The sequence below is a fragment of the Hemitrygon akajei genome, chromosome 7 (genome assembly GCF_048418815.1).
Source record: "Hemitrygon akajei chromosome 7, sHemAka1.3, whole genome shotgun sequence".
NCBI lineage: Eukaryota > Metazoa > Chordata > Chondrichthyes > Myliobatiformes > Dasyatidae > Hemitrygon > Hemitrygon akajei.
In genome coordinates, this window is record NC_133130.1 from 22,618,346 (window position 1) to 22,646,203 (window position 27,858).

The 27,858-nt window shown below is 39.1% G+C and overlaps 2 protein-coding genes across 10 annotated transcripts in view; one reads left to right on the forward strand and one right to left on the reverse strand.

The window, feature by feature from the left end:
* The window catches only part of sdccag8 (SHH signaling and ciliogenesis regulator sdccag8), a 415,760-nt gene extending 413,669 nt beyond the window's left edge, over positions 1-2,091 (reverse strand). For both annotated transcript variants that reach the window (XM_073050489.1, XM_073050488.1), the window contains exon 1: positions 1,884-2,091. In XM_073050489.1, coding sequence (XP_072906590.1) covers positions 1,884-1,947 — 64 coding nt within the window. In that variant the 5' untranslated portion in view covers positions 1,948-2,091. The remainder of the gene's footprint in view (positions 1-1,883) is intronic.
* A 292-nt stretch (positions 2,092-2,383) lies between these two features.
* The window catches only part of cep170aa (centrosomal protein 170Aa), a 187,209-nt gene continuing 161,734 nt past the window's right edge, over positions 2,384-27,858 (forward strand). For all 8 annotated transcript variants that reach the window (XM_073050490.1, XM_073050493.1, XM_073050492.1 and 5 more), the window contains exon 1: positions 2,384-2,514. The gene's annotated coding sequence lies outside the window, so the exon portion shown is untranslated. The remainder of the gene's footprint in view (positions 2,515-27,858) is intronic.

Genomic DNA, 27,858 nt, shown 5'->3' on the forward strand with positions numbered 1-27,858 from the left:
GTTCATAGAGGTTTTGTTAGTCAGTCAGTCCCTGGTATGGTATGCTGTATTTGAAGAAAAGTTTGGATATTTGTATCTTGTAAGGATTTGTCTCTATTGGAATTTAGAAGAGCAGGAAGGAACACAGATGAGACAACATTTAATACACCATCCCCTCAGAACAAATCAATAAGCTTCAAGAACCTTGGTCTCAATTGTGCAATTGGATGTTCGATTTCCTCACTTGCAGACCCCTGTCATTTCAGATTGGCAATAATTCCTCCACGATCTGCATCAGCACAGGTGCACAAGATTGTGTGCCTAGCCCCCTGCTCTACCTGTTTAACAGTTATGACTGTGTGGTTAAGCACAGCTCCAATGCCATATTCAAGTTTGCTGATGACACCACTGCCGTAGGCTGAATCAGAGGTGATGATGAGACTGAAAATCTAGCTGAGAGGTGCCATAACAACCTCTTACTCAATGTCAACAAGACCAAGAAGCTGATTATTGACTTCAGGAGGAGGACATCAGAAGCTGACAAGCTTGTTCGCATTAGAGGATTAGAGGTGGAGAGGGTCAACAACTTAAAATTCTTTGATGTTCACCTTGGTTAAATTTGAAGAAACTTGGAAGCCATTTATTCAATATTTTCATATGATGTAAGTTGACCCTTTCTGAATCCTTTTATCAGTAATTTTTTATGTATAGAGGAGCGGAGTTAACGACAAATTATAATTTTATCCGACGAAATATAGCAGCCCAATCTTTCTTTGTTTTTTTTAGTTTAGCTTTTTTTAGTTTGGGTTTTTTTCTTTTTATAATTATCTTTTTCATGGTTAATTACAAAGAGATTGGGAGGTTGGACTCCATTTGCTACTTGGAATATGTGTTTTTACATGTTAACCGTTATTAACGTATTCCCGATGTCTAGGTATCAGTATCAATATTGATATGCTTGTTAATTGGAATCTTAATAAAATGATTGAAAAAGAAAGAACATTTTTTGGTGTTAATATTTCAGAAGACCTGGCCTGGGCCTAGCACACAAATGCAATTACAAAGAAAGTACAGCAGTGTCTCCACTTCCTTAGGAGTTTGCAAAGATTCAACATGACATCTGGAGTCATGGAGAATATAGTGACTGATTGCATCACAGCCTGGTATGGAACCACCAATGCCCTTTAATGGAAAATCCTACAAAAAGTACTAGATACAGCCCAGTCCATCACGGATAAAGCTCTCCCTACCATTGAGCACAAAGACATAAAGTGTTGTCACTGGAAAGCAGCATCCAGCATCATGGGCCCCCATCTCCCAGATCATGCTCGCTTCTTGCTGCCGCCATCAGAAAGCTTCAGAAGTCTCAGGACTCGGCACCACCAGGTTCAAGAACAGTTACTACCCCTCAAAAGGGATAATTTGGCTCAACTTTACTTGCCCCATCATTGTGGACTCACTTTCAAGGATTTTGCCTCACATTCTCAATATTTACTGCTTATTTGCTAAGAAGGGTCTCGGCCCACAGAGCACCTGTGATTCCATAGAGCCTGGCCTGCTGAGTTCCTCCATCATTTTGTGTGTTGTAACCTGAATATATAGCGTACACAATCAACCAATCTGTAATTCTGAAATTCCAGAAAACTAGCAGCTTTAACTCTCCATGGATACAACAGATTCTGCAGATACTGGAAATCTTGAGCAACATCCTGAGTTCCTCCAACATTTTATGTGCGTTGCTTTTAAATCCAGTGTAAACACTTTGACACAAAATGGGTAACTACACACGACACAACGTGAGTTTAATTCAAGGTACAATCCGTCAACAACAGTTACCTCGGCCTTCGCTGTCTGCGCCTTTAACCGACATCTATGATGTACTCGAACCCCATCAAATCACTTACCCCTTAAACCTTTCAGATACGTTTCTAAATCTTCTTCGACATCAGAGTCAGAGGAGGGCTTCATATGGGCTGAAAGAATAACAGAAAAGGTGTAAACACCTTTCCACCTTAAGAACGTTTCGTTTGAGGGGCTCGGATTTTGGTTTAACTCCAGCGCTGCGAACAAGACACCGCCCCTGGACCAATCAGCGCGGATTCAGATTAAACTTTCGGCTTCCTTCACCATAGAGACATCAGGTTCAGGAGAGGGTAGCTGCCCCGCGGTGTATGCTGGGAGGTGTAGTTAAATACTCAGATTTACCCTGTGTCAAAGCTGCTTCGGAAACTACAACTCCCAGAAAAGCTGCGCAGCAGGCGCCTGCGCTGTTTTTCTGTCCCGTTGTTCAGTCTCCCGACTCTTGCCGTTGGCGGCGTGACGTGCCTTTCCCGTTGGTCATTGGTGGGAGATCGTGTCAATCAGGAACGCACCACGCCCACTCACCGCCCTCTGGTGTCTTCGAGCCGGGCGCATGTGTGGGCTGCTTTCGTTCGGGTTGCGACTCCACTATGTGGAGTAATAACGTTATTGCCGAGCAACGGGAACGGTTGATGATGTTTGCTTGAGTCTAGGCTGGGCGGCTGCGCTCCTAGGGTGAGTGGGCCTTTACTGATTTACGAAGGTAATAAAAGGACAAGCTGGGCGCGCCCACTTGGAGTGGATCGCACAGTTTGAAAGGGAATGGAATAGCGGTGCTAACGGTTGTGTGTGAAATACTGCCGTTCGCCGGGGTTGGGGGTGGGGAGCTGATGTCTGGCCGGCTGACTTTTATTTTCGTCTTATTATTATCATCGACGTATGCACTTTTCCTCTGCATCCTAATACAACGAGGCGGTTTGGGTTCAAATGACAATCCGTTACTTAAAGGAATGGATGTTATTTCATCAGGGCTGCCTTCGCCAACATATTCTGTTCGCAAGCTGGAGATGTGTAGATCACGCTTATGCTGCGAGTCTAATTAATTTAACATAAAAGCAAGTCCAAGGTTTTAATTTTTTCGCACTGACTTCCAACCTCCTCTTCCTCAAGTTTATTGTTGCAAGTTTTTAATTAAGCTTCAGTAAATTGAGTTATTTTGTAATTTAATACGTCAAATGGACACAATCGGCACGTTATCATTAGATTTTTTGTTCTTTCATTCCCTAAACAAAAGGGGTTGTGACACACAGCGTTCCAACTGAGAATTTCCATCGATTTATTTAGCTTTTATTTCCACTTATTGGCGGCATATGCTATACAGAGAAACACCAGATTTTCTGTTAACAGATGCGATCAGTGATCCTTCAATCGAAACGGTTGGGAGATTGCTCGAAAGAATACAGTAGTGCACAGATATCACTGGCAACTATTAGCACATTGCTGGCAGCCTGCCAGTAGAGTAGTAGGGATATGGCAGTCTCATAGAACAGATTTTTTATGAATTTCCATTTTGAAAGATTGAATTATGTTGATCAGATCATATCGTTTTAGCCTTCTGGAAATAAAATATTGTGCCTGCCTTGAGAGCGGGGCACATTGGATTTAAAAAATTCATCTGATGCGTTTTCACAGGAAATGTTTCCTTTTCCTGTACATTCCGTTTCCCGCTGAGGAGTTGGGTCACATGAAACTGGCTGGATTCTTTCCTTTTTGACTTTCAAGTACGCCTATGTGTCTTCTGTCGATGCATTCTGAAGGTGGTTGGGCTCAATTCATTCGAGTCAGATATTTTGCGTATTTTTGACAGTGAAACAATGGAGCATTGTTTGTGCTTTATAAAGGGAATGGCAAGGAAATAAAAGTTAGTTGTCATAAAACTTAGTTACTTTTCTCACAAATAAACTGCTAAGCTATAACTATTTGATAAGACAACAAAAATGCTTTGAACAGTTAACGAGATTGGGTTTCCAGCAATGCCTAAAACTTTATGTTGGCCGCTGTGTGGCCTTGTGTTCTGGCAAATTAGTCATTGAAATGTGGGTAACTGGCTATTGCTTCTTAGATTCTTCTGCTTGAATCAGAGATTTGGGAAAAGTTAGTAAGTTGAAATGCCTATTTCTGTTGAAATCAGAACTTGGCAATATACACATTAACGACAAAAACAGAAATTGTAGTATATTGGAGTAGGTGATGGAGCATTGAGGAAAAATGTAATTTCAGGTTATTCAGGTAAAAGGTAATTTGTATCTTTTCTGATGGTTCAAAACCTGGCCTGAAGAAGGGTCTTGGCCTGAAATATTGACTGTTTACTCTTTCCCATAGATGCTGCCTGGCCTGCTGAGTTCCTCCAGCATTTATGTGTGTTACTTAGATTTCCAGCATCTGCAGATTTTCTTGTGTTAAAGATACTTCGTGTTATCATGGAAGACTGTTAACTTGAAGCATAAACTCTGTTTCTCTTTTTACAGATGCTGCCTGTTGTTTAGTATGTCCAGCATAAGTTTAATTTTCTGATTTTCGGCATCTGCACTATTAATAGTATACTGAAGAAAAATAGTAATACATTGAAATTTAATGTTGGGATTTGAGATTCTTGTAATGGCACCTGAGTGCGCCAAAATATTTTTAAAAAATGCTTGGTGGACCCTCTGATTAAACAAGTGGAATTGTATTGGTTTGTCACGTGTATATAGTAGACATAATGTAGGCTTAAAATGAGGTAGGAATGGGTAACAAGGAAACTGGCCCTTCGTGCCACTTTGACTATTTTGGCCATAAAATTTTCTATACTAATCCTGTTCTCCAGTAATGCTTACATGCTGTGACATTTTTGTATAAGTGCACCATTATCAGACTAACTGCCTACATCGCTGTCTCAGTGTGTTCCACACATTAACCACCTGGGTAAAAAAAAAAATCCTTGTAATTTCTTACCTTAAAACGGTGGTTCCCAACCTTTTCTATGCCCCACACCCCTAGGAAATGTTTGATTAATGTTTGCACCCCCTACAAAAGTGATATCACATTTGAAGATGAAGAAGTCTAATTTCTAATTTTTGGACCACATACAATACTGCGGGTGAACAAATTGAACTTAAAAAGATAAGCTTTTAACTCTGCATAAAATGCAAATATAAATTGAGCAATTAGATTCTAATTTATTTGGAAAAAATTGTAAACAGTAAAATCAATCCCAATTGTGAACATAAAATTCAATGACTTCTTTTCTCCTGCTTCTCATTCATGATTTTGTCAAAGCGTGGAACTTTCTTGCTGACTGCGATCTGCAGGCCTGCCTATGGATTCAGGCGATACCTAGATTTTGTCTTGATTGACAAAAGAGAACTGAATCCAGATTCACACAAGTATGTTATTGCAAATGGAATGAGGACACAAAGTGCTTTTCCATCAAGTCTTGGGAACATATCCAGTGCTACACACCAAAACTTCTCCAAAGTTTTGCTTTCAAATTGCACTTCAAGAACTCGATTTGTCCGCAAATCAATAAGATCTTCCTTCAGCTCTTCATCATCTGACATTTTCTCCAAATTGTAGGAATATGGATTCATGATCCATTGTTCTGAAATCTTCAGGTCTCCAGCAGCAAAATATCCATCAAATGATTCTGACAGCACTTCCAAATGAGCCACAATTTCTTCACGCACAGTATGGGTTATGGATCCAGCATCATCAACCATCTCTTCTAGTGAAGGAAAATTTGAGAGACTGCCTCTTTCCATCTTTCAACGCCAAAGATATAACTTTTCTTTGAAGGCATTCAACTTTTCACAAGCCTTCAATATGTTTATCCCTTTTCCTTGAAGAGAAAAACTCAGGTCATTCATACAAGTGAAAATGTCAGCTAAGTAAGCCAGCATTTGGGCGAATTCCTGTGATTCAGTTGCCCCAACCAGATCAAATTCACGCTTCTCCAGAAAAACTTTGATTTCTTCCCGCAGTTCAAAGAAGCAGGTTAAAGCTTGTCCTCGTGACAACCAACGGACTTCTGTGTGGAAAAGCAAAACTGAATGCTCACTTCCCAGATCCTCACAAAACAATTTGAAGATGTGATGGTTCACAGCATGCCCCTTGATCCAGTTGATGATCTTCACACAAGTATCAAGGACTTTCTTCAAATTTGGAGGCAATGTTTTTGATGCCAAAGCATGCCGATGAAGAAAACAATGGGTAACTTGCAAGTCTGGAATCTCCTTTTTCATCAATGCAGAAAAGCCAGATTTATTTCCAAGCATTGCAGGTGCCCCGTCAGTGCACACAGAACCAATGACTTTGATATCTAAATCATGTTTGGCAAAGAAGTCTTTCACTAGCTGCATCACATCCTTTGCAGTTGTGTTTGTTTCCAGATCTTTACAAAACAGGAAATCTTCCTTCACAGCACCATCATTGACATACCTCACTAATGTGATGAGTTGACTACAACTGGAGAAATCAGTTGACTCATCCAGCTGAATAGAGATTTTAAGAGAACTAGCTCTGACATCTGAGATGACTTGGTCCAAAATATCTTCACTCAAATCACTGATTCGGTTGTGAATGACATTATTTGATAGGATCACCTGTTCAAATTTTTTTTCTTGCTTCTTTGCCCAGGATAATTGTTGCCATTTCCAGTGTACATGGCTTGATGAGATCTTCCACAATTGTATGGACTTATTGGATTTGGCTACTTTATATGCCACTTGGTATGAAGCAAGAAGTAGTGGTTTTTCAACAGAAACAAAACCTAATTTTGGAAGAGTTCCTTGTGAATCAGAACAAGCTCTTTTGACTTTCAATGACCCAACATCATGTCCTTCAAAATCAGCTCCGCCATGCTTGTTCTTGAAGTGCTCTTGAAGCTTGGATGGCTTCAGATTTGAGTTGGAAAACACAACGCTACAAAGAATCCACTGGGGTTTTTGCAAGCCATCATTTCCTGTTGTGCAAGTGAAACCAAAGTACACATCATCATCATTCCATTTCCTTCTTTTTGACATGATGAAGGGTTAAGGGTAAAGAGAAAAATATGAGCTAATATGAGCAAAACTATCTGACTAAGTCAGGGATGACCGCTTTACTCAACCAGACACGCCTATAGCAAACTATCGCGAGAAATACGCTTTTGAATATTATATTACGATATTATCTGCAGTTACGCCAAGATAATCATCAGGTGGAAATGCTATGGCGACGCGACTTATTAGGCTACTCTCTACTGAATTTACACACCTATTTCTGATGATTACCGGAAATATAAACTCCCATCACACAATTCAAAGTCCTCGGTGTTAACCATGATACCTCCTCAACTAACACAATTCAAAATTATCAACGATTCAAGAAAAAAACCTTTTAAAAGGGAAAAAAAACCTTTGAAATTCAAAAACTTCTTTAATGCATTGAGACAAATACGAATTAATGACTTCAGCTGCTTTTTATCAAAATGTAGCTTTTTTAAATTTTATAATTGAATAATTTACCTACTGTCTGCGGGTTTGGTTTTAATGCAAAGTTGTTACTCGATGGTTCATTCGGGATGTATAAAGATTTTGGCATTCTGAGATGATTTTTAACTCTGAGGTGTAACCTTCTAGTTAACATTGATGAGACGACTCAACTCTGAGGTGTAACTTCCCAGGTAACACTGATGAGAATCCTCAGCGCTGACTCAGGCAGCGGGAGACTGGAGTGAGTTTATGTCTCTCTTGACTCGGGCAGCGGGAGACTGGAGTGTGCTTGGGACAAACGTTACTACCACTTCTCAAGGCACACTGGCAGCTGGCTGAGTGATGATTCGTGACTCGTCACTCAAGGACACAAGGCACCCCCTGAAATTTTTGTCGCACCCCCTGAAATTCTGTCTCGCACCCCAGGATGGGAACCCCTGCCTTAAAAGTACCCTCTGGTTACAGACATCTCTGCTGAGGGGAGCAGCTTGTTGATACACTATTATGTCCCTCACTTGTATAACTTGGTCACATTTCCACCCCCTCAAAGCCTCCCCCTGCTGCTAGCTGTCTTTAGAAGGAAGACACATGCTAGCCTATCTATTCTCCCCTCTTAATTGAACCGTTCCATCCCAGCTAACATTCTGGTGAATTATCTCTGCATCCTTTATGAAACAAGCAAAGATAGAAACATAGAACAGAAAACCTACTGCACAATATAGGCCCTTTGGCCCACAATGCTGTGCTGAACATGTACTTTAGAAATTACCTAGGGTTACCCACAGCCCTCTGTTTTTCTAAGCTCCATGTACCTATCCAGGAGTCTCTTAAAAGATCCTGTCGTATCCACCTCCACCACAATCGCTGGCAGCCCATTCCATGCACTCACCACTCTCTGCGTAAAAAGAAAAACTTACCTCTGTACCTACTTCCAAGCATCCTCTCTAGTACAGTCTCAACCTTCCTATAGTGTTGGGACTGGAGCTGCGACTGTTTCTGTTTAAAAGCTGGACCACAGTTATAAAAAGCACCAACAATAATGGTAAGTGTTCCATATGCCACCTTAATCACATTTTCTGTCATGCCGCTTAATACTATTCTGTAGCTAAAGGCTTCCCCTCATTATTGATGATGGCACCAACTTTAGTGTAATCATACCTCTTGCATTCAAATCTTGGTAATGCATGCACCAGTTTCCATGTGTACCAGTAGCAGGTGTTACCGGGTTCTCACCCATCATCTTCTGCCTCAACCACTAGTTTTGGATCCACCTCTCCAAATTGCTCTCAGTCCCTTGGGTTCCTCTGAACAATTCTCTAAAGTCATACCTTGTCAAAGCCCTAACTGAAGTTTACGTAAACAAAATTAACTGCACAATCCTCAATCGTGGTGGTGTGGTGGAGATGCGTCTCTACCACGGGAGGTGTTATGCATTTCTTCCTTCAACTCGCCTGTAGTCCACCCTTGGGCACCTGCTTAGCCCCCTCCCCCATCCCACCCCCCAATCAGGGTCACATGAAGCTAGGGGAGCAGGTGGTGGAAGAGTGATGAGGTGGTGATGAGCAGCTAGTGCACATCACAAGTCCTGGTTATACGACCACTGATACTAGGAAGACAATCTCTGAAGAGTATTGATCATGGCTGGGGTTAGCTGTCTTGCAAAGACACTGTCCAGAAGGCAATGGCAATCCACTACTGTAGAAAAATATTTCAAGAGCAATCACGGCCATGGAAAGACATGATATGACATGCCACATAATGTACAAACAAATCCGCAATTAATATAGAAGTATTTTCCCTTAAAGCCACATTGATTCTTTGATCAGTCCATGTATCCTCAAATACAAATTTAATTATGTTTCTCAGAATTTTTTCACTATCCTCCAGTCATCTGGCACTTCTTCTGAGGCAAGAAAAGGTCATAAGACCATAGGAGCAGAATTTGGCCATTTTGGCCCATTAGCTCCATCATTTCACCTTGGCTGATCTGTTATTCCTCTCAGCCCCAATCTCATTTACATCCCCCCCCCCCCCTCTGTTATCCCTTCATGCCATGAGCAATCAAGAATCTATCAATCTCTGCCTTAACTATACATATATGTAAATATACATAGATTTAACATTTACCTCCTCCTCTTTAGCAATGGCAATTTGTTCTAGAATTTCACTGTCTCCTCTCTAAATTCAAGTAGAATATCCTTCTCATAACGAATATAGATGTGAGGTATTATATCTATTCAAGATATCTATAGTGGTGCTAGAAAGTTTGTAAGCCCTGTAGAATTTTCTGTATTTCTGCATAAATATGACCTAAAATGTGATCAGATCTTCACACAAGTCCCAAAACTAGATAAAGAGGACTCAATTAAATAAATAACCCAAAAAACATTATGCTTGTTAATTTATTTATTGAGAAAAATGATCCAATATTACATGTATTTGCTGGAAAAATAATGTGAGCCTTTGCTTTCAGTAACTGGTGTGACAACTCCCCCGCCCCCCCCCCCCCCCCATCTTGTACAGCAATAACTTTAACCAAACATTTCCAGTAACTGTTGATCAGTCCTGCACACGGCTAGGAGAAATTTCAGGCCATTCCTTCTTACAAAACTGCTTCAACTCTGGAATGTTGTGGGGCTTCCTTGTATGAACTGCTTGCTTCAGGTCCTTCCACCATGTGTTTATATAAGAATATGGTCAGGACTTTGATTTGGCCAATCGAAAACATAAATTTTCTTCTTCTTAAACCATACAGTTGTTGATTTACTCTTGTCCTCTGGATCATTGTCTTGTTGCATTAACCATTTTATATTAAGCTTCAGGTGACAAACTGATATCCTGACATTCTCCTGTAAAATGTCTTGATGGAACTATGAATTTATTGTTCCCTCAATGATTGCAAGTTGTCCAGACCCTGAGGCAGCAAATCAGCCCCAAAACCACAATGCTCCTTCCACCATGCTTTGCAGCTGGGATGAGGTTTTGGTGTTGGTGTGCAGTGTCCTTTTTCTTCCAAACATAACAATGTGCATTTCTGCCAAGAAGTCGAACTTTTGTTTCATCTGTGCACAGAACATTGTCCCAGAAGTATTGTAGAATGTCCATGTGTTTTGCAAACATGAGATATGCAGCAATGATTTTTTGGAGAGCAGTGGTTTCCTCTGTGGTGTCCTTCCATGAATATCATTCTTGTTCAGTTTTTCCTTATACTGGACACAAGAACAGAGACTTCAGCAAGTCCTGGAGATTTTTGTAGTTACCCTTGAGTTCTTTTTCACTTCTTTATGAAACTTCATGTTGTGCTCTTGATGTGATCTTTGCAGGATGTCCACTGGAAGGGAGAGTAGCAACAGTACTGAATTTCCTCAAATTTGTAGACATTTTCTCTTACTGTGGACTGATGAACACTGAAGTCTTTCAAAATGCTTTTGTAGCCTTTTTCAGCTTCATGCATCTCTACAATTCTTCTTCTAAGGTCCATTGAAAGTTGTTTTGATCAAGGCATGGTGCACATAAACAGATCTTTCTTGGGAAGAGCAGGCTCTGTCAGTAACCTGACTTTGTGTGCCTTTTTTATAGTGCAGGGCACCTCTACAACCCACACATCTAATCTCATCTCATTGATTGGTACACCTAACTCCAAATAGCTTATGTAGAAGTCATTACCCCAGAGTTTCACATACTTTTTCCAACAAATACATGCAATATTGGATTATTTTTCATAACAAATAAATGAATGAACAGTATGTTTTTTGTGTTACTTAATTGGGTTCACTTCATCTAGTTTTAGGACTTCTATAAAGATCTGATCACATTTTAAGTTAAATTTGTACAGAAAAGGATAAAATTCTACAGGGTTCACAAACTTTCTAGCACCACTGTTTGTCCTGTTACTCCATGCACCGGTTGCCTCTTTGTTCCCCAATGAAGCCAGCTGTTTCTCTGGTTTTCCCCCTTTCCCCCGATATGCTTATAAACTGCCTTTGGGATTTTCCCCAATCTTACTTGACTGAGCTATTTCCTGTCCCTTTGCTGTTGGATGCTGGTGTTTTAGTCCAAGGTACTTTCAGAACTCAGGAGACAGCCACAAAACTTGTGGCTTCATGTTTGTTTTTATTAAGCATTGATAGAACAAAGAAAATGATACGATAGAGGTCTGCTAAGCAAAGAGAGAGACAAAAGAGCTAAGATGGCATGGCCTTGTGGTCCGCTATTTTTATACCCATAGATAAGGAGAATTCCATTTGAATTTGTAGATAAAAATAAGCCATTGAGGTAGCTCTTATTCAAATAATACAGTACCAAGAGAGGCTTCCAGAATCATTCCAATATAGCCACCATATACCACTTAGGGAACACACTGAATTTGCATATGCATATTGTGACCACTAGGAGGTATGATAAACTGTTACATGCATATAAAAATGACTTAAAATACAAGCAGGTAATTAATTATTAAACTACAATCGAGGAGTATGAGAATTAAACAGTCAGATCTAATACTGCTCACCTTCCTTGTTGCTCTACTCAGTACTGTATTCCTGTAAACATCTGCTTTCAGTTCTCTAAACCTGGGGTAAGCTACTTTCACCTCCCTTTTTATTCAACCCTGTCCTTGAAATTGTTGGCCTTTCATTTCACCATTGCAGGCACAGATTGACCCTGAATACATACTCCCATCATTGAATGATTCTGACAAGCTGTAGATTTACTAGCAAATAGCTGCTCCCAGTTTGCTTTTGTATGTCCTGTCTTGTATTGAAATCAACCTTCCCCCAATTCAGGACCTTAATTTCTAAGTACGTATATCATTGTCCATCTCTCTAATAACCTTAACACTTAAGAGTTGTGATCATTTTCTGTGGAAAAACTTGCACATTGATATTTCTTGCACTTACCTAGCTACATTCCCAAAGATTAGATCCAGTACCATCTCTTCTCAAATAGGAATCTATAATCTAGCTATTCAGCTCTGCTGGTTTCTTTTAAAACTTCAGCCACATCTAAGCTTTTCACACTAAGGTGATTGTATTTAACATTTCAGAAGCTGAAGTCCCTTAATACTATAATCCTATTATTTTTGCACTTCTCTGTTTCGACTGCATATCTATTTTACATCTTGCTGATTGTTTGCTGTCCTGCAGTACACTTAGGCAAAGTGTTGCTCCACTGTTTCTCATGCATTTGGTATTATTTTAAGAACCTTCCAGAATATCCGCTTTCCTTACAGTAGTAATGCAATCTGGGATTAATATTGCAACGCCACTTGTTTTACGTCTGTCTGTCATAGCTACAGATTCTATAACCTAGAAATGTTGAGTTGCATGTTATTTGTCAGCAATAATACAATAGGTATTGTCAAATACCCTCAGTTAATTCACCTTGTTTGTCAGTCACCTTGCATTCATTCCAGTCTTGCAGTTTGTCCATGTGTCTTGTCAAGCATATATCTGTCCATTAGACTCTCTCTGCTTTTATTATTATTGCTATTCCCCACTCCTTCCGGCCACTCATTGTTCGTATTACTCCTATTACCTTGAATTCATCCATAGATCAATCTAAGGCAAGGTTCCCAACCTTTTTTAACCTGCTATTAACTGAGGGGTCTGTGTGCAGGTTGGGAACTCCTGATCTAAGAACTTTTTTTTAAGTTTGTCATCCATTTCAAAGCTAAGGTTTTAATTTTCAGTTTTGTTGTTTATGTTTTGTAACTCCGAAACATAAAGCTAATAGAAATAAAAACACAGAGCCGGGTGATAATTTCATGTGTGTTCGTTTTTATTTTTAGCAAGGTGCGCACATATGATGTGGCACAGTGATGATGTATGGCATTCATATAATCTGTAATGAATTATTTAAACAAAGGATGCTTAATCAAACAATATATTTACAATATTACTGAAATATTAAATACCCAACATGTTTCAATATTCCAACCAAGAAAAATTGATCCACAAAGGGGTAAAATCAGTGCTCTAAAAGGATATTGACTACGTGGACTCAAAGGTTAATTTAGTAGCATTAGGGTAAGGGAGATCACCAGCTGATTTCGCCCTGGAATGGGCAGGTTACAATGAGCTTAAGTTTATAAATACCTGAAGTTAAAAATGTAACTGGAGACATTAACTATACAGACAGTGTCTTCTGATGGAATGTTTGGTTAGAAATGATGTTAAAAACGATTCCCCATTTCTATCATTGGCGCTGCTCTGTGGAGATTCCTAGTATTTCATAGCCATGATGCCATACAACTGACAAAAACCCATAATATTAAAGAATTCTTACAGAAGTTGAAACACAAAAGAAATCTTCTAAGTGTTATAATGGAAGATTGGAACATGCGGTTAAGGTTGAAGCCAAAATGTTTTCAATTAATCTTTTAGAAAATAAGAAATTTCAAATAATTTTGGACTGTGGAAATGTACAACATATGAAAAAATATTTTGCTAGGTTGGCAGAGTTTTCAGAACAGTAATTATGACTTGGCACACTATTTTAAGAAGTCATGTGGACTTCCTGCAAACAGATGCAATATTTTTAGGGTATTTTGCAGTGAGACCAGATTGTGGATTTTTTTATCATCATCATTATTGGTTAATCTAGACCAATAAAGCCATGGTCCAGATTATACCAAAAAAATTCAGCAGTAAATTTTAGTGTGCTAATGACATAAATACTGCAACCTTGTGGGCATGCATTGGAACTTAGTTATTTAGTCCAGCCCATCGAGCTGTACCACCCAGTAGCCCACTGATTTTAACCCTAGCCTAATCATGGGAAATTTTACAATGACGAATTTACCTACCAGCCAATATGTCTTTGTAATTACAGAATGCATGTAAGGTGTTGGGGAAAAAATCATTACCTTAAATTACATCAAATAAAATGTATTAAGGGGAGAATTTCAATTTCATTAGCCTCAAAATGTAGCAAGTTATCATGAAATAAAAAACAAATATTCTGTGTAGAACTGTCGGTGGTATACTTCAGCCAATCTCTGAGGATGCCTCTGTAGTCAGAATTTCTGAAGAATCACCCTGTGGAATTGAGTCTAAACCAGTTCAATTACATTATAAATGGAAATAATTGATTATGTAGACATGTACCTTTCAGCTACTTTACCTTCTGACATAATGTGAATACTTTGGTTATGTATCCTGAAGACCCTAAATATAACTTTCATATATACCAGCAAGCCATTTTAATCAATGATAGCAATTTTTGAAAACATATTTTTCTGTGATGTCGGTCATAATAAATTATATGAATAATATTTTGTGCACAAATTGGACCATATAGGACTGCTATAATATCACTTAACTGAGACAGCTGATGTGTACACTGCAGACTCAAGATTACCATTGATAATTAAAAATCCTGTGTAAAGTAATTTCAGACTTCTAAACATTATCTATTGTTCACATGGTAAATGGCTGTTGCATCTTAACATCTCCCTTACATGAAAGTTCAACTGATCCCATTGGAGTTGAGAAGTGGGGTGAAATTACTTGTGATTGTGATTTGGGATGGATTACATATGTTCATCAAGGTTATCTGAGGGTCATGCAGTGTTTAAGATTTTGTACTCAAAATTGCAGTTGAATTTCTGTGTTGCTATCCCTTGATCTCTTGCATTAAGAGCTGAAGATTTTTTTTCCTGCTCTGATCTCTGAACTGCAGAGTATGGATTAAAAACAAGATACTGGAAATATATGTGGGAAGAAAATTAAGTTGTTTCAGGTTTAATACCTTTCATTAAAATGGGAAAAGTTGGAAAAAGAACAAGTTTTAAGATGTAGGATATATGGGGAGAGGTGATGAGAGCAAAGCAAGTTTTTGATAGGGTGAAGACCAGAAGAAAATTAGATGAGACAAAGTGGTGACACTGGCTGACACAGGGAAGTAAACATGTGTCTCAAGTGGGAATTGGATGTGGAGTTAAAACAGCAAGTAGCCGGAAGTGGAGGAACACTCGTGTTAAAAAGAGGTGTTCTGCAAAATGATCACCCAATTTGTAGGAGCACCTAATGCAGTTTATTAAGTTGCATGAAATACAAGCAAATCTGCTTCGAAAGGAAGGAGTGTTTGGATCACTGGAAAATGGCAAAGGATGTGTTAACAGCAATTGCGTTGCATCTCCTCCAGTGATTAACTGTAGGGATGGAAAAGAGATTGCAAAGGGAACAGTACCTTGAGAATGATATCTGAAGGTAGCTTGGAGAAGGTATCATACTGAAGCTGTTGACAGCAATACAGGATTATCCATGAAATGTGGATAATTTTTAATTTGGAGCTCAAGGTTAAGGAAGCTTAGTCCTTGATCTAGATAGGAGAAGACGGGGTGAAAGTACAATGTAAGGACTAGAATCAGTGGTGGTGAGATCACTGTCAATGTGATGGAACATGTGGCATAGATTGTTTACCAGAGGCAGGGTATGTTGGAGTTGTTGGAGTTCATGGGCTGATGGGTAACCCGTGGTCTAAAATAAAATGTAAGCTGTTGTTGAAGAGGAAAAAAAAGTTGGAGACTGACCAAATGAAGATGGGAGCCAAGTGGCTGTTGGCTGTAAACGCAATAAAACTTTTGAGTTCTAAGTTAGAGTGGGATCACATTCAATCATCAATATATTGTGAAGGAAGATTAGCTAAGCAGGATTGAAATAAGGAATGTTCTATGTATTTCACAAAGATGACTGTAGCTTGGACCCATGGCTAAGTCTTTTATTTTGGGGAAGTGAATCACATTAAAAAAGTTTTTAATTTGCAAGCAAGTTCAGACAAGCCAATATTTGTAGTTGAAGCTGTCCAGATGGACAGCATGTGTGACTGTTTATGAGGAAGGGTGCAATCTATTAAAGGATCCTTGAAATAAGTTTAATTTTCTGAATTATAAACATTAATGTTTAATTACGAAACCAGGCTTTCGTTTTTGGAGCCTTTGATAGGATGTGGAGCAGTAGGAGTAGTCTGTTAATGATGCTGCAGCCAGGAGTAATCAACTATTGTTGAAGAATTTGCTACTGAGCTGTAGAAATTTATGGTTAAGGAATCCATTCAACCTTTTGCACTCTATTGGTCAAAAATGAAATTTAAGTTAAATTTGTTGAGACTTCTGGTAAGATGGCGATTGTTTAGCTGCTCCGAACTTTTGTTCCATTACTGTCGCTACCTTTGCACTAAATGTCTCCATTTTTTAAACCTTAGTTAGGAATTATTTCGGTATCTCTTACTTTCCTGTGAATATATCTAACTTACAATGTCTAGCAAGAGTTCTAAATCCGGGAGAAAAGAAGCTATGACCCCGTCAGACGAGACTCTGGTTGCGCTGGGAAAGCTCCGAGACGAAATCTTAAAGGAATTTAAAACCGCTTTCAAACAGTTAGAAGACAAATTTGTTTACCCGCTCTTGTTCTGTAGACTCTGTCAGTTGTGGCTCCTCAAATGTTTTTCCAGGTACAGCACTGTGCAAAAATCTAAGGCACATGTACATAGCCAGGGTGCCTATGATTTTATTTGTCAATGTGGAGTGGAGAGCAAGTTTGTAAATCTGACTGAACTCAGCAGGTTGGGCAGCATCCATTGACTGCTTCTTTCAACGGATGCTGCCCGACCTGCTGAGTTCATCCAGCTTTTTTGTAGGTCTTGATTTGACCACAGCATCTGCAGTGTACTTTGTATTTAAAGTTTGTAAATCTGGTGGGAGCAAAGGGTGTTGGGAAAGGTGACAGTGGAGGAGTGCCAGGGACAGGGGTGGCATGTGTGCAGACTCACCCGGCCCTGAGGCACCAGGTGAGGACATAACATTCTAAGCAATTGACTTATTGATCATTACAGAATGCCTCTCTGGTGCTTTCTGCCCCTTCCCCTCTCCATTCCCTTTTCCCCCGTCATGATTCCCCTCTGCCTGCCCTCTTCCCACTCACAGTTCACAAGAGACCCATATCAGAATCAGTTTTATCATCACTCACATATGTCATGACATTTTTTTTGCTGCAGCAGAACAGTGCAATACATAAAATTACTACAATTGTGTAAAAGTCCTAGGCATCCTAGCTATCTATATGTGCCAAAGACTTTTTGCATAGTTACTGTACTTCATCTAAATCTTGAGGATATCTTCCTCCAGCACCCTTTCAGGCAGTGAATTCCAGAGTCTCACTATTCATTAGGTGAAATAGACCGCACCTAATGCCCTTCCAATCCTTCTGTGGTTAAACCCTAGTAAACTGGAAATTTCGGGACATAGAGCTGGGTCGGCAGTTGTTCTAGACAATTGGATATAACTTATGTTAATATGCCAAAAATTTTAGTTTTTTCTGGATATTTTACAGTTTTATATTACATTCTCTGTCAGTCACAAGAAAATTTCATGGGAATGAGGGCAACACAGGCTATGGTTATGTCCCAAAGAGCAGAAAGCATGGGAAACATTACCTGGTGCACCATACGCAGAGCCATCGGCATTTCCAAGTTATCATATAGCAGATTATTGGAAATTTACTTAAATTTGATTTTTGTTGCTAATCTGCCAGTTACGAACTTGCCCGCTCTAGATATCAGATAGCTGTGCACATCCCAATTAAATCACCTTTGTTCTAAAAGAAATTGGTCTAGAGAGTCTTTTAAGTCTGATTCTCTGTTATCAACCACCCTGTTAATTTTGTTATTTTTAGCAAACATAAAATGAGATACAAATGAGAACCTACAATTAAAATATGTACCAGAGAAAAATACAAGTGGCCTAGCACAGAGTCCTGTAGAATTCTGCACACAGCCCTCCGGTCACTAAAATTCCCTTCAACAATTGCTCTTTTGTTTTTTTTTTGCCACTCTGCCTGTTTTTAATCTAATTTGCTCCTCTTCTTTGGATCTAATTTGGTTAACCTTTGCCAAGTGCCTTGCCTAATTATTTCCTGCGACTAATGCAGGTGCCATTATCATTGAATTGAATTGACCTTATTACTTGCATCCTTCATATACTTGAGTAAAAATCTTTGTCTCCATCTAAATGTGTAATTTATAGTAATTTGTAATAAATATTATGTACAACAGGACAGTCAATATAACATAGCAATACAATTAATCAGTCTCAGGGCCCAGTGGAAGAAGCTGTCCCGGAGACTGTTGGTCCTGGCTTTTATGTTGCAGTACCATTTCCCAGATGGTAGCAACTGGAACAGTTTGTGGTTGGGGTGACTCAGGTCCCCAATGATCCTTCAGGCCCTTTTTACACACCTGCCTTTGTAAATGTCCTGAATAGTGGGAAGTTCACATCTACAGATGCGCTAGCCATCTGCACCATTCTGTGCAGAGTCCTGCGATTGAGTGAAGTACAGCTCCCATACCAGGCAGTGCTGCAGCCAGACAGGATGCTCTCAATTGTTCCCCCGTAGAATGTTCTTAGAATCTGGGGGCCTATACCAAACTTCTTCAACCGTCTGAGGTGAAAGAGGCGCTGTTGTGCTTTTCTCACCACACAGCCAGTATGTTCAGACCACGTGAGATCCTCGGTGATGTGTGTGCTGAGGAACTTAAAGCTGTTCATCCTCTCAACCCCAGATCCATTGATGTCAATAGGCATTAGACTGTTTCCATTCCTCCTGTAGTCCACAACCAGCTCCTATGTTTTTGCGACATCGAGGGAGAGGCTGTTTTCTTGACATCACTGTGTCAGGGTGATAATTTCTTCTCTGCAGGTTGCCGCGTTATTATATGAGATTAGGCCAGTCAATGTAGTATTGTCAGTGAAGTTAATTAGACCATCCCTTATTAGACCCTCAAAAATATCTATTAAATTATTCAGTCACAACCTTCCCTGAACCTATGCTGACCTTAATTAGCTTGTGCCTCTCAAGATACTGGATAATGCCCTTCCTCAGAATTTTTTCTAACTGTTTGCTCATGACACATCAAACTTATTGGCCTTTAGTTTCTCAGTCTATCCTTTTTAACCGAAGTCATCATATTAGCGCTAGACATCTGCTGTCATGTCTGTGACAAGGAACAGAAAATTGTCATCATACCCTGTGTTATTTCCCTTGCTACTTTTAAGAGCCAGGATACATGTTTCCCAGCCAAATACTTCAAAGAAAGAAGATCATTTTAAATTAGCTTTTAAAGATAAAATACAGTCAGCCCTCCTTATCCGCGAGGGATTGGTTCCGGAACCACCACCCCCCCCCCCCCATGGATACCAAAAAAACGCGATGCTCAAGTCCCTTATATAAAATGGTGTAGTATTTGCATATAACCTATGCACATCCTCCCGTATACTTTAAATCGTCTCTAGATTACTTATACTTAATACAATGTAAATGCCATGTATATAGTTATACTGTATTTAGGGAATAATGACAAGAAAAAAAAGTCTGTACACGAGACGCGAGGCGAACGCTGCTCAAACAACGAATGCTGGAGAGAAAACTTCCGGGTTTTCCCGATCTGCGGTTGGTTGAATCCGCGCATGCGGAACCTGCGGATAAGGAGGGCCAACTGTACCTTTTAGTACATCATCTTGTTGTTGCTTTTTGTCATTTCTGATACTGAAGTTACTTTCCTATATCAAATCCTCCTTCCATTCTGACAGAATTATTCATTCAGTGCTATACATGTTTTGTGCCTTTACACACAGACATAATTTTGGTCTTCAGTAAGACCTTTCCAATTTGTTCCTTCATATGGTTGATAGAATATCTCTGCATTTACTGAAAAGAATACATTGAACAATGTCTGCAGTGTAACAACCACTCTGTGCAGGTGCAAGGTGCAAGAAGTGTTCACCATGTGCCATGTTTCCTAAATGGACAGATGACAACTCTTGGGTTATCTGGTTAACCACATACTCAAAACAGTGCAACATGTTGTTTAACAGTTATTTTAATTTGAAAGTTGCTGCATCTATATTGATTAGATTGCATTTCTGTAGTTTACTGGCAACTGAGCTTAGTTAACTCTGTATTACTGGAAGTTCTGCTTTAATTTACCTCATTCAAAACATTGATTCTTGTTTTTAATACTGTCCCACCCCCCACTTCTCAACTTGCCATCATCTTTTTACCTTTTTCCTTTGTCATATCACTTTGGAAAACTTATGAAAATGTAAGAGGGATGCATCGTTAATTTACAGATCAATCCAGTCTGAACTATTAATCATCCCCAGAAATGTAACTGTTTCTTAAATTATACCAGAACTCTTTCTCCAGTCTATTATCAAGAATTTTCTTTCCATTTGTTGATCACTCTGTGTGCATAAGGTCCTTCAAGCTTCAGCCCCTGGATGCACTTAATGCCGATGCAGCTGACGTTCTTTGACTGTTTATATTGCTTAAATTAGATCTTTTGTGTTTTTCATGGGGAAAGCATGTTTTGGGGCAGTACTAAGTCATTTGGGCCATCCTGTCTATGGAAACTTAATTGATTTTTTTAAGGAGGTGATAAGGAATTATAATGGTACAGCATCCTGTGCAATATGTACTGTATTGGGGTCATGCTGTCAAGTAGATCACTGCCATTTGTCGCACTCTCCTGTTCTTTCACCATCACGCTGAAATTTATTCTCCCCTTTGCCCTTCCAATTCTTTTTTCATTGGCACTATTTCCACCACCATTATAGACGGTGTAATCTTAACTATCTTTGTTATGAAAATCCTCCTGTCATCATTTTATCTGTTGTCTAGAATTCTGTAGCTATGTTCTTGGGTCTTTCAATTGTTGTATCCTGAAGCTTCTTCGGAAGTCAAGAATGAAGCATAAAACTTGTTGCTTACAATCGTTTTATTAAGTGTTGCAAGAGCAAAGAAGCATTGAGAGAGACAAAGAAAGACTAAAAGGTAGTCATGGCATTCTCGTCCCAGACTGGGATAACAATTAACCAGTAAGAAAGCCAAATTCAAGTAATAAGATACCTGCCACATAAATCAAGAAATTTCCAGAGAATAGAGACAACTGCATCACATTACTGGAAAATTCACTGAACAAGCACATGTATATAGGTGATTACATAAAAATACAAGCAAGCACAGGAAAGTTAAACTACAAGACAAATAACAGTTCTATAGCCCAATCCAACAGTCTTCCACTGGTTGGGAACTGTTTCCCTGTATTTTACTATAATATTAACGATGTTAAACAAAACTAAAAGAATTTTAAATCTGAACTTCCCATTCAGTGTTATCTGTAGTCTTACAATCCTTATTGAAATCATTTGGATGTGATGTGTTCTATTTATCTGTCTATGGGGTGTGACTGAAACGCAGTCCCTATCCCCCAAGGTTGGTAATTAGTTGTACTTGGAGGAGGTAACTCTGGACTTGACTGGGAAAACCAAAGTGTACATTGGCCCATTAGTTCAACAATGTCAGAGTACAAAAGTAAAGACATTTTGTAGAAATTAGGGCTTTTGATGAGCCCACACCTTAAGAGCTCTGCATCTGACAGGGTATGTTAAACACCGAGTCCGACTCATTCTATTTCCACTCTGGCCGTTGTCTCTCCTACACTATACTCAATGTCATAGCAGTAGTGCAATAACTCATGTTGAGCAGGATGTTCTCTTAAGGGGTTGTCTGTTGATGGCTATAGAGGCTGATCTGGGTTCTACATATTCTGGTGCATTGGGGGCAAGAGTAAGTGGTGGCTGTGGTTGCTCGTTCTCTCACGGTTGCCTCTTGTTCTTCAGCACATGGAGGTTGCTCTCATGTAACACATTTCCCTTCTAAGCAAATTTCCTCAGGTTTCCTTTTAGGCAAGTTCTAGCTCTGTGGACATGTGACTGAATTCAACAGTTTCAGAAGATAAGGCTCTGTTCTGTCCTGAACCTATCATATAAATAGTGAAGAAAGCAGTACAATGCCTCTACTTCCTCAGGAGTCTGCAGAGATTTGGCATGTCATCAAAAACCTTGGCAAACTTTGATAGATGTGTTATGTAAAGTGTGCTGACTGGCTGCATTATGGGAACACCAATGCCCTTTGAGTGGAAAATCCTACAAAAAGTAGTGGATTTGGTCCAGTACATCACGGGTAAAGCCCTCCCAACCATTGAGCACATTTACATGAAACTTTGCCGTAGAAAAGCAGCTTCCGTTGAAGATCCTCGCCATCCAGGCCATGCTTTTTTCTCACTGTGGTCATCAAGTAGAAGGTACAGTGCCTCAGGACTCTCGTCACCAGGTTACTACCTCTCAACCATCAAGCTCTTGAACAAAAGGGGAAAACTACACTCATTTAAGGACTCTTTTATCTTGTTATTTCATGCTTGTTATTTATTGCTTTTTATTTATTATCTGCATTTGCAGTTTGTGATATTCCCTGTTTATAGATCCTGTTTACAGTTATTCTATAGATTTGCCAAGTATGCCTGCAGAAAAAGAATCTCAGAGTTGTAGATAGTGATAAGTATGTATTCTGATAATAAATTTTACTGGTCATTTTTGCTGCATCTACCTTTAACTCCAATCTCGCTCTCTATTAATGCTACCTGATTTGCCTAGAATTTAGAGCATTCTTTTATTTAACATTTCCAGTAACTGTTTTGTTCTGCATCTCTCTATTCCAGCATGGCAAAACAGGTTCAAAGCTAAACACCAACACATATCTGTTGCTGTTTCATTGGTAAAGCTCCAGTTGTTTTAAAATTGATTTTATTTTAATTCCGTTCTTGATTAGCTGATAATGCAGGACACATTTGTTGCATGTTCCCTGTAAATATTTAAAGTGTTACCTGATAAATCTGTCAGATGTATATTTTAGTATACTTTTTATTTTCAAAACAAAGTTATTGGAAGAATTTCTCCATATTGCTTTGCACTAATTTCCCAAACTCTTTTTTTTTAATCACCTTTGTAACATTTCTGAATGTTATTCTTTACCTGGATGTTTTTTTACCTTTCTTCCTGCAGGATTGATGATTATAATTATGTTTTATGAAGGAAGCTTGAGTAGGCAAAATTATTTTCTCTTTGGAGCTTTGGAGGTTAAGAGATGACTTGATAGAGGTTTATAAGATTGTGAGAGGCATAGATATAGTGGACATCCAGCTTCTTTTTTCCCTGAGGTTGGCAATGCCCATTACCAGAGTACATCTGTTTAAATGAGTGGAGGACATTTAAGCAAAATGTCAGAGGTTTCTTTTTACAGAGTGGTAGGTACATGGGGATGATGTTAGAGCCTGATACAATAGGGACATTTAAGAGCCTCTTGGACAGGCAAATGGGTGTAAGAAAAATGGAGGGTTATGGGCTATGGTGGAGGGGAGGGTTCAATCGTTCATAGAGTAGCTTTATATACAGTAGCTCAGCACAACGTCGTGGGCCAAAGGGCCCATACTGTGCTGTTCTGTTCAATGCTTTATTTATTTTGTTTGGTTTCTTATTATTTAATTGGTGAGGTTATACTTGTTTAGTTTGTAAAATTCCTGCTCGATCGGCAGTTTGTCTTATTGTCCTTTGAAATGTTGTGAAATATTTGCCAATTTTTAAAATATTTATCTTTTTTTAATTCAATTCATCTTTCCTCTGTAAAAAAATAATAATAATAATACCTGGCACTATTTCTGACTACTTTTCATTTTGTTAAAATTTGAACTTGCTCATTATGGTGAAATAATTTCCATTCCCTCGATGTTAGCTAATTCACTTACCCTGAAATTAAGGTGATCCCCTGTCTCACTGTTTGTTAACATACTGGGTAACAATGTAGTTCATGCTCTGTCTCTGGTAGAATCCAGCGAACTGTGTCAGTTCTTTATTAATAAGGGTAAATTAAATTTGTTTTTCAGGTGTGTTGTCTAATTTCACTGTAATTGTATCTTTATACAATAAAGTATCTTCCTTGTTACTCTTTCTTGTGCCATTTGATAAAAGGTAAAGTTGGAACAGTGATTTACCTTTTTAACGTAGCTAGAAGTTTTAAAACTTGATATTAACATTTCAAGTTAATAAAATTGCCATAAATGTTAAAATTAAACTTTAAAAATATAATGTTAAAAACATTAAAGACTGGAAAAATTAAAAACTCATCTTTTTTTCCCCTGATATCCAGATCTAGAATATCCCTTTGCCAAACAATAGGGTCCGTAGATTTGGCTAGTATAGGACCTGGGAAGTGGATACTACTGACAGATGTATTAGCATCTGTCAATTAGCAATTTCTGGTCATACGATGGGTTATCTGAGTAGGAGGATTGAATGCCAGCAATTATGTTCAGAACTGTTGATGTCAGGCAGTGTTTAAGTCCACCATTATTCTGTGTGTACCTGATTTAATTTTGAGTTGCTCTTGATTATCTTGCGTTCTGTATTGAAATTCTGTCCCTCATTGCTCTCCGGGATGTTTAAAGTGCAGAAAGTAAATGGCATTTGGTTCAACAAATAAAAAGAACATGCTTTAGTTTATAAACATGAGATTCTGCAGATGATGCAAGTCTAGAGTAAGACATACAAAATGCTAGAGGAACTTGAGTAGGGCAAGCAACAGTTATGGAAAGGAATAAAGAGTCAACGTTTCAAGTGAGACACTTCATCGGGATTGGAAAGAAAGGGCAAAGAAGCCAGAATAAGAAGGTGGAGGGTGAGGAAGGAATACGAGCTAGAGAGCAACAGTTGAGGTGAGTTGGGGGAGCGAGGAGGGAAATGACATGAGAAACTGAGAGGTGATGGGTGGAAAAGGTAAAGAGCTGAAAAGAAGGAATCTGGTAGGAGAGGAGAGTAGGTTAACCATGTAGATTGAGTTATTCTCTGAACAACATGTTATTGATTTAAGTTCTGTTGTGGTTGAGGTGATATTTCAAGGCATTAGAACATTAATCAGAAAGCAAAATAGATGCAAATACTGAAATTCTAAAATAAGAACAGAAATTAATGAAAATGCTCAGCAGATATGTCAGGCTTTGGCTTGTGACCCAGATAATTTCTATGGTTATCTTCAGAATACCTTGGTTATGAAAAATACTTTTTTTAAAATCTGATGCCTGTAACAGTCTTCCTGGCTAATAGCATTTTTTTTTCAGTGATGTGACAACCTAACAATCCAGACTCTCCAAGTGTGATTCTGCAATATAGCCCGATATATTCTTTCCTGTGTGGAAAAAATGTAAAATAGATGGAGGGTGTACTGGTGAAGTTTATTAGTTAAAGGAATAGAGAAAGAAGAATCAACATTATGAACCATTTATTTATTAGGCTTTGTACAATTATCTTGAAATTTCCAGTTGTCTTTTTAAACTTGCAACTTATTCTGTTCAGTTCTTTAAATTTTACAGTGTCATCATCCCAGCAATACATGTCATAATGAGCAAGTTTTTAAAAAATAATTCTCTGCTTTATCATGCCAAGGAATTTTTCTAATATCTAAGACTGTAGATATGCAGTATGTGGACGTAAAAGAAGTTGATAACATGCTGTTTTATGGGATTCTTTGATTAAAATTAGCATAAAATGGATGCATTGAGCCTCTACCATTCTACCATTCATTGTTTGGTTGACCTGTGATTGCACTATTCATAGGATCATAGAAATATATAGGACAGAAATGGGCTCATTTGGCCCATCCCATCCATGCTAGCTGCAATGCGTACCTAATCCAATTTGCTTGCATTAGGCCCATTAGGGTGATTGTTGATTCTGCATAGAGAAAAGAGATTTATGCTGTTGAAAATCCCACAAGGTAATGACCTTTTGAGGTTCCTATGTATGAATTTTGCTCACAAATCAACCCCATTTCTGCTTCCCATGCCTTCACTAGGTGTTTCAAAGGTGTGTCTTTTCCTAACATCAGTACCTGTAAAATAAACAGGAGAAAATCTGCAAATGCTGGAAATCCAAGCAACACACACAAGATGTTGGAGGAACTCAGCAGGCAGGCAGCACCTATGGAAAAGAGTACAGTCAATGTTTTGGGCTGAGACCTTTCAGCAGGACTGGAGGGGGAGAAAAGGATGAGCAGATTTAAAAGGTGGCGAGAGGGGAGAGAGAAACACAAGGTGATAGGTGAAACTGGGAGGGAGAGGGAAGAAGAGCTGGGAAGTTGGTGAAAGAGATATGAGGCTGGAGATGGGGGAAACTAATAGGAGATGATAGAAAGCCATGGAAGAAAGAAAAAGGGCGGGGAGAGGAGCACCAGAGGGAGGCAGTGGGTTGGCAAGGATATAAGGTAAGAGAGGGAAAAGGGGATGGGCAATGGTGAAGGGGGGGGGCATTATTAGAAGTTCCCTCTTTCTTCCACAGCCTTCTGTCCTCTCCTATTAGATTCTCCTTTCTCCAGTCCTGTATCTCTTTCACCAGTCAACTTCACCACTCCCCTCCCAGTTTCACCTATCACCTTGTGTTTCTCCCTCCCCTTCCCCACCTTTTAGATCTACTCCTCATCTTTTTTTCTCCGGTTCTGCTGAAGGGTCTCAGCCCGAAACGTCAACTGTACTTTTTTTACATAGATTCTGCCTGGCCTGCTGAGTCCCTCCAGCATTTTGTGCATGTTAACTGTATAATAATTTTGTTACTAAAATGTAAAACCATGGGATGTCTGCGTCAGCTACGGCATGACTCTTGGATGATTGTTGTTCAATCTGCTCTGTTATTTCCATTATCCTTGAAGCAAAGTAATGGTAACAACAAAATGAAAACCAAAATACTGCACATGCTGGAAATTTGCAACTCTCAGCTGACACGAACTGTAGAATGTCCATTGCATCTGGGGAACCCAAAGTCTAGTAGAACTAACACCTGTGAAGAGACTCTTGGCTTCTCTAACAAAAACCAGGCCTAATTTGAAAAGAATGATGTAGAAGTCCAGGAAATGATTAAATGCAAATATAGTCAGTTTCTGGGTTGGAACCTCAGCATTGTCTCGGGGGGGGGGGAGAGCTCTGAGGCCATCTGAAGACAGAAAACCGGTGTCATGAAGAATAACAGCTGGTGAATGATGCAGCAACTTGCTAACAGTCATGATATAAATGATTCTTCAGGGCTATCAAGGCCCTCTTGAGCCCAAACACCACAGGCCCATCCCACTAAAAGCCAGACATGGAAGGGAATTCTTTGAGGAGAGTGAAGTAATTAATGCCTGTTGGAAGGAACATTTTGAGGATTTTTTTCAACTATGATTGTATCTTCGATTTTACTCCACAGCAATTTAACTTTCCAGTCTGGCCAACAACTTTAGTAAATAAGAATTTAAGAAGGCCATATGCTAACTAAATGACAGTAATGCCTTGCAAGCAAATTGTATCACAGCTATAGTTTTAGAACTGAGCAGGGATTTTTTCAATTATAAATTCATCACCAAAATTTGAGAAGAGATGAATATGTCAGTGAATCCTTAGGTGCTGCTATCATGACCATCTTCAAAAAAAGAAGTGGGCCAATCTGACTCCATTCTACAGAGGACTGTTACTATGTGTTCTGCAGAGAAAGTTGTCAGGCCTTCTGACTTGCTGGCTCAGGGAAGCAGCATTCAAGGTGGCACCAAGCACGGGAGCATACAAAAGCCCCCTTATAGGTGCTCCATAGCTTATGAACAGTTGACTTTGGCACAACTTGTACACATGAGCATTTGGGAGACTGGTAAAATGGACT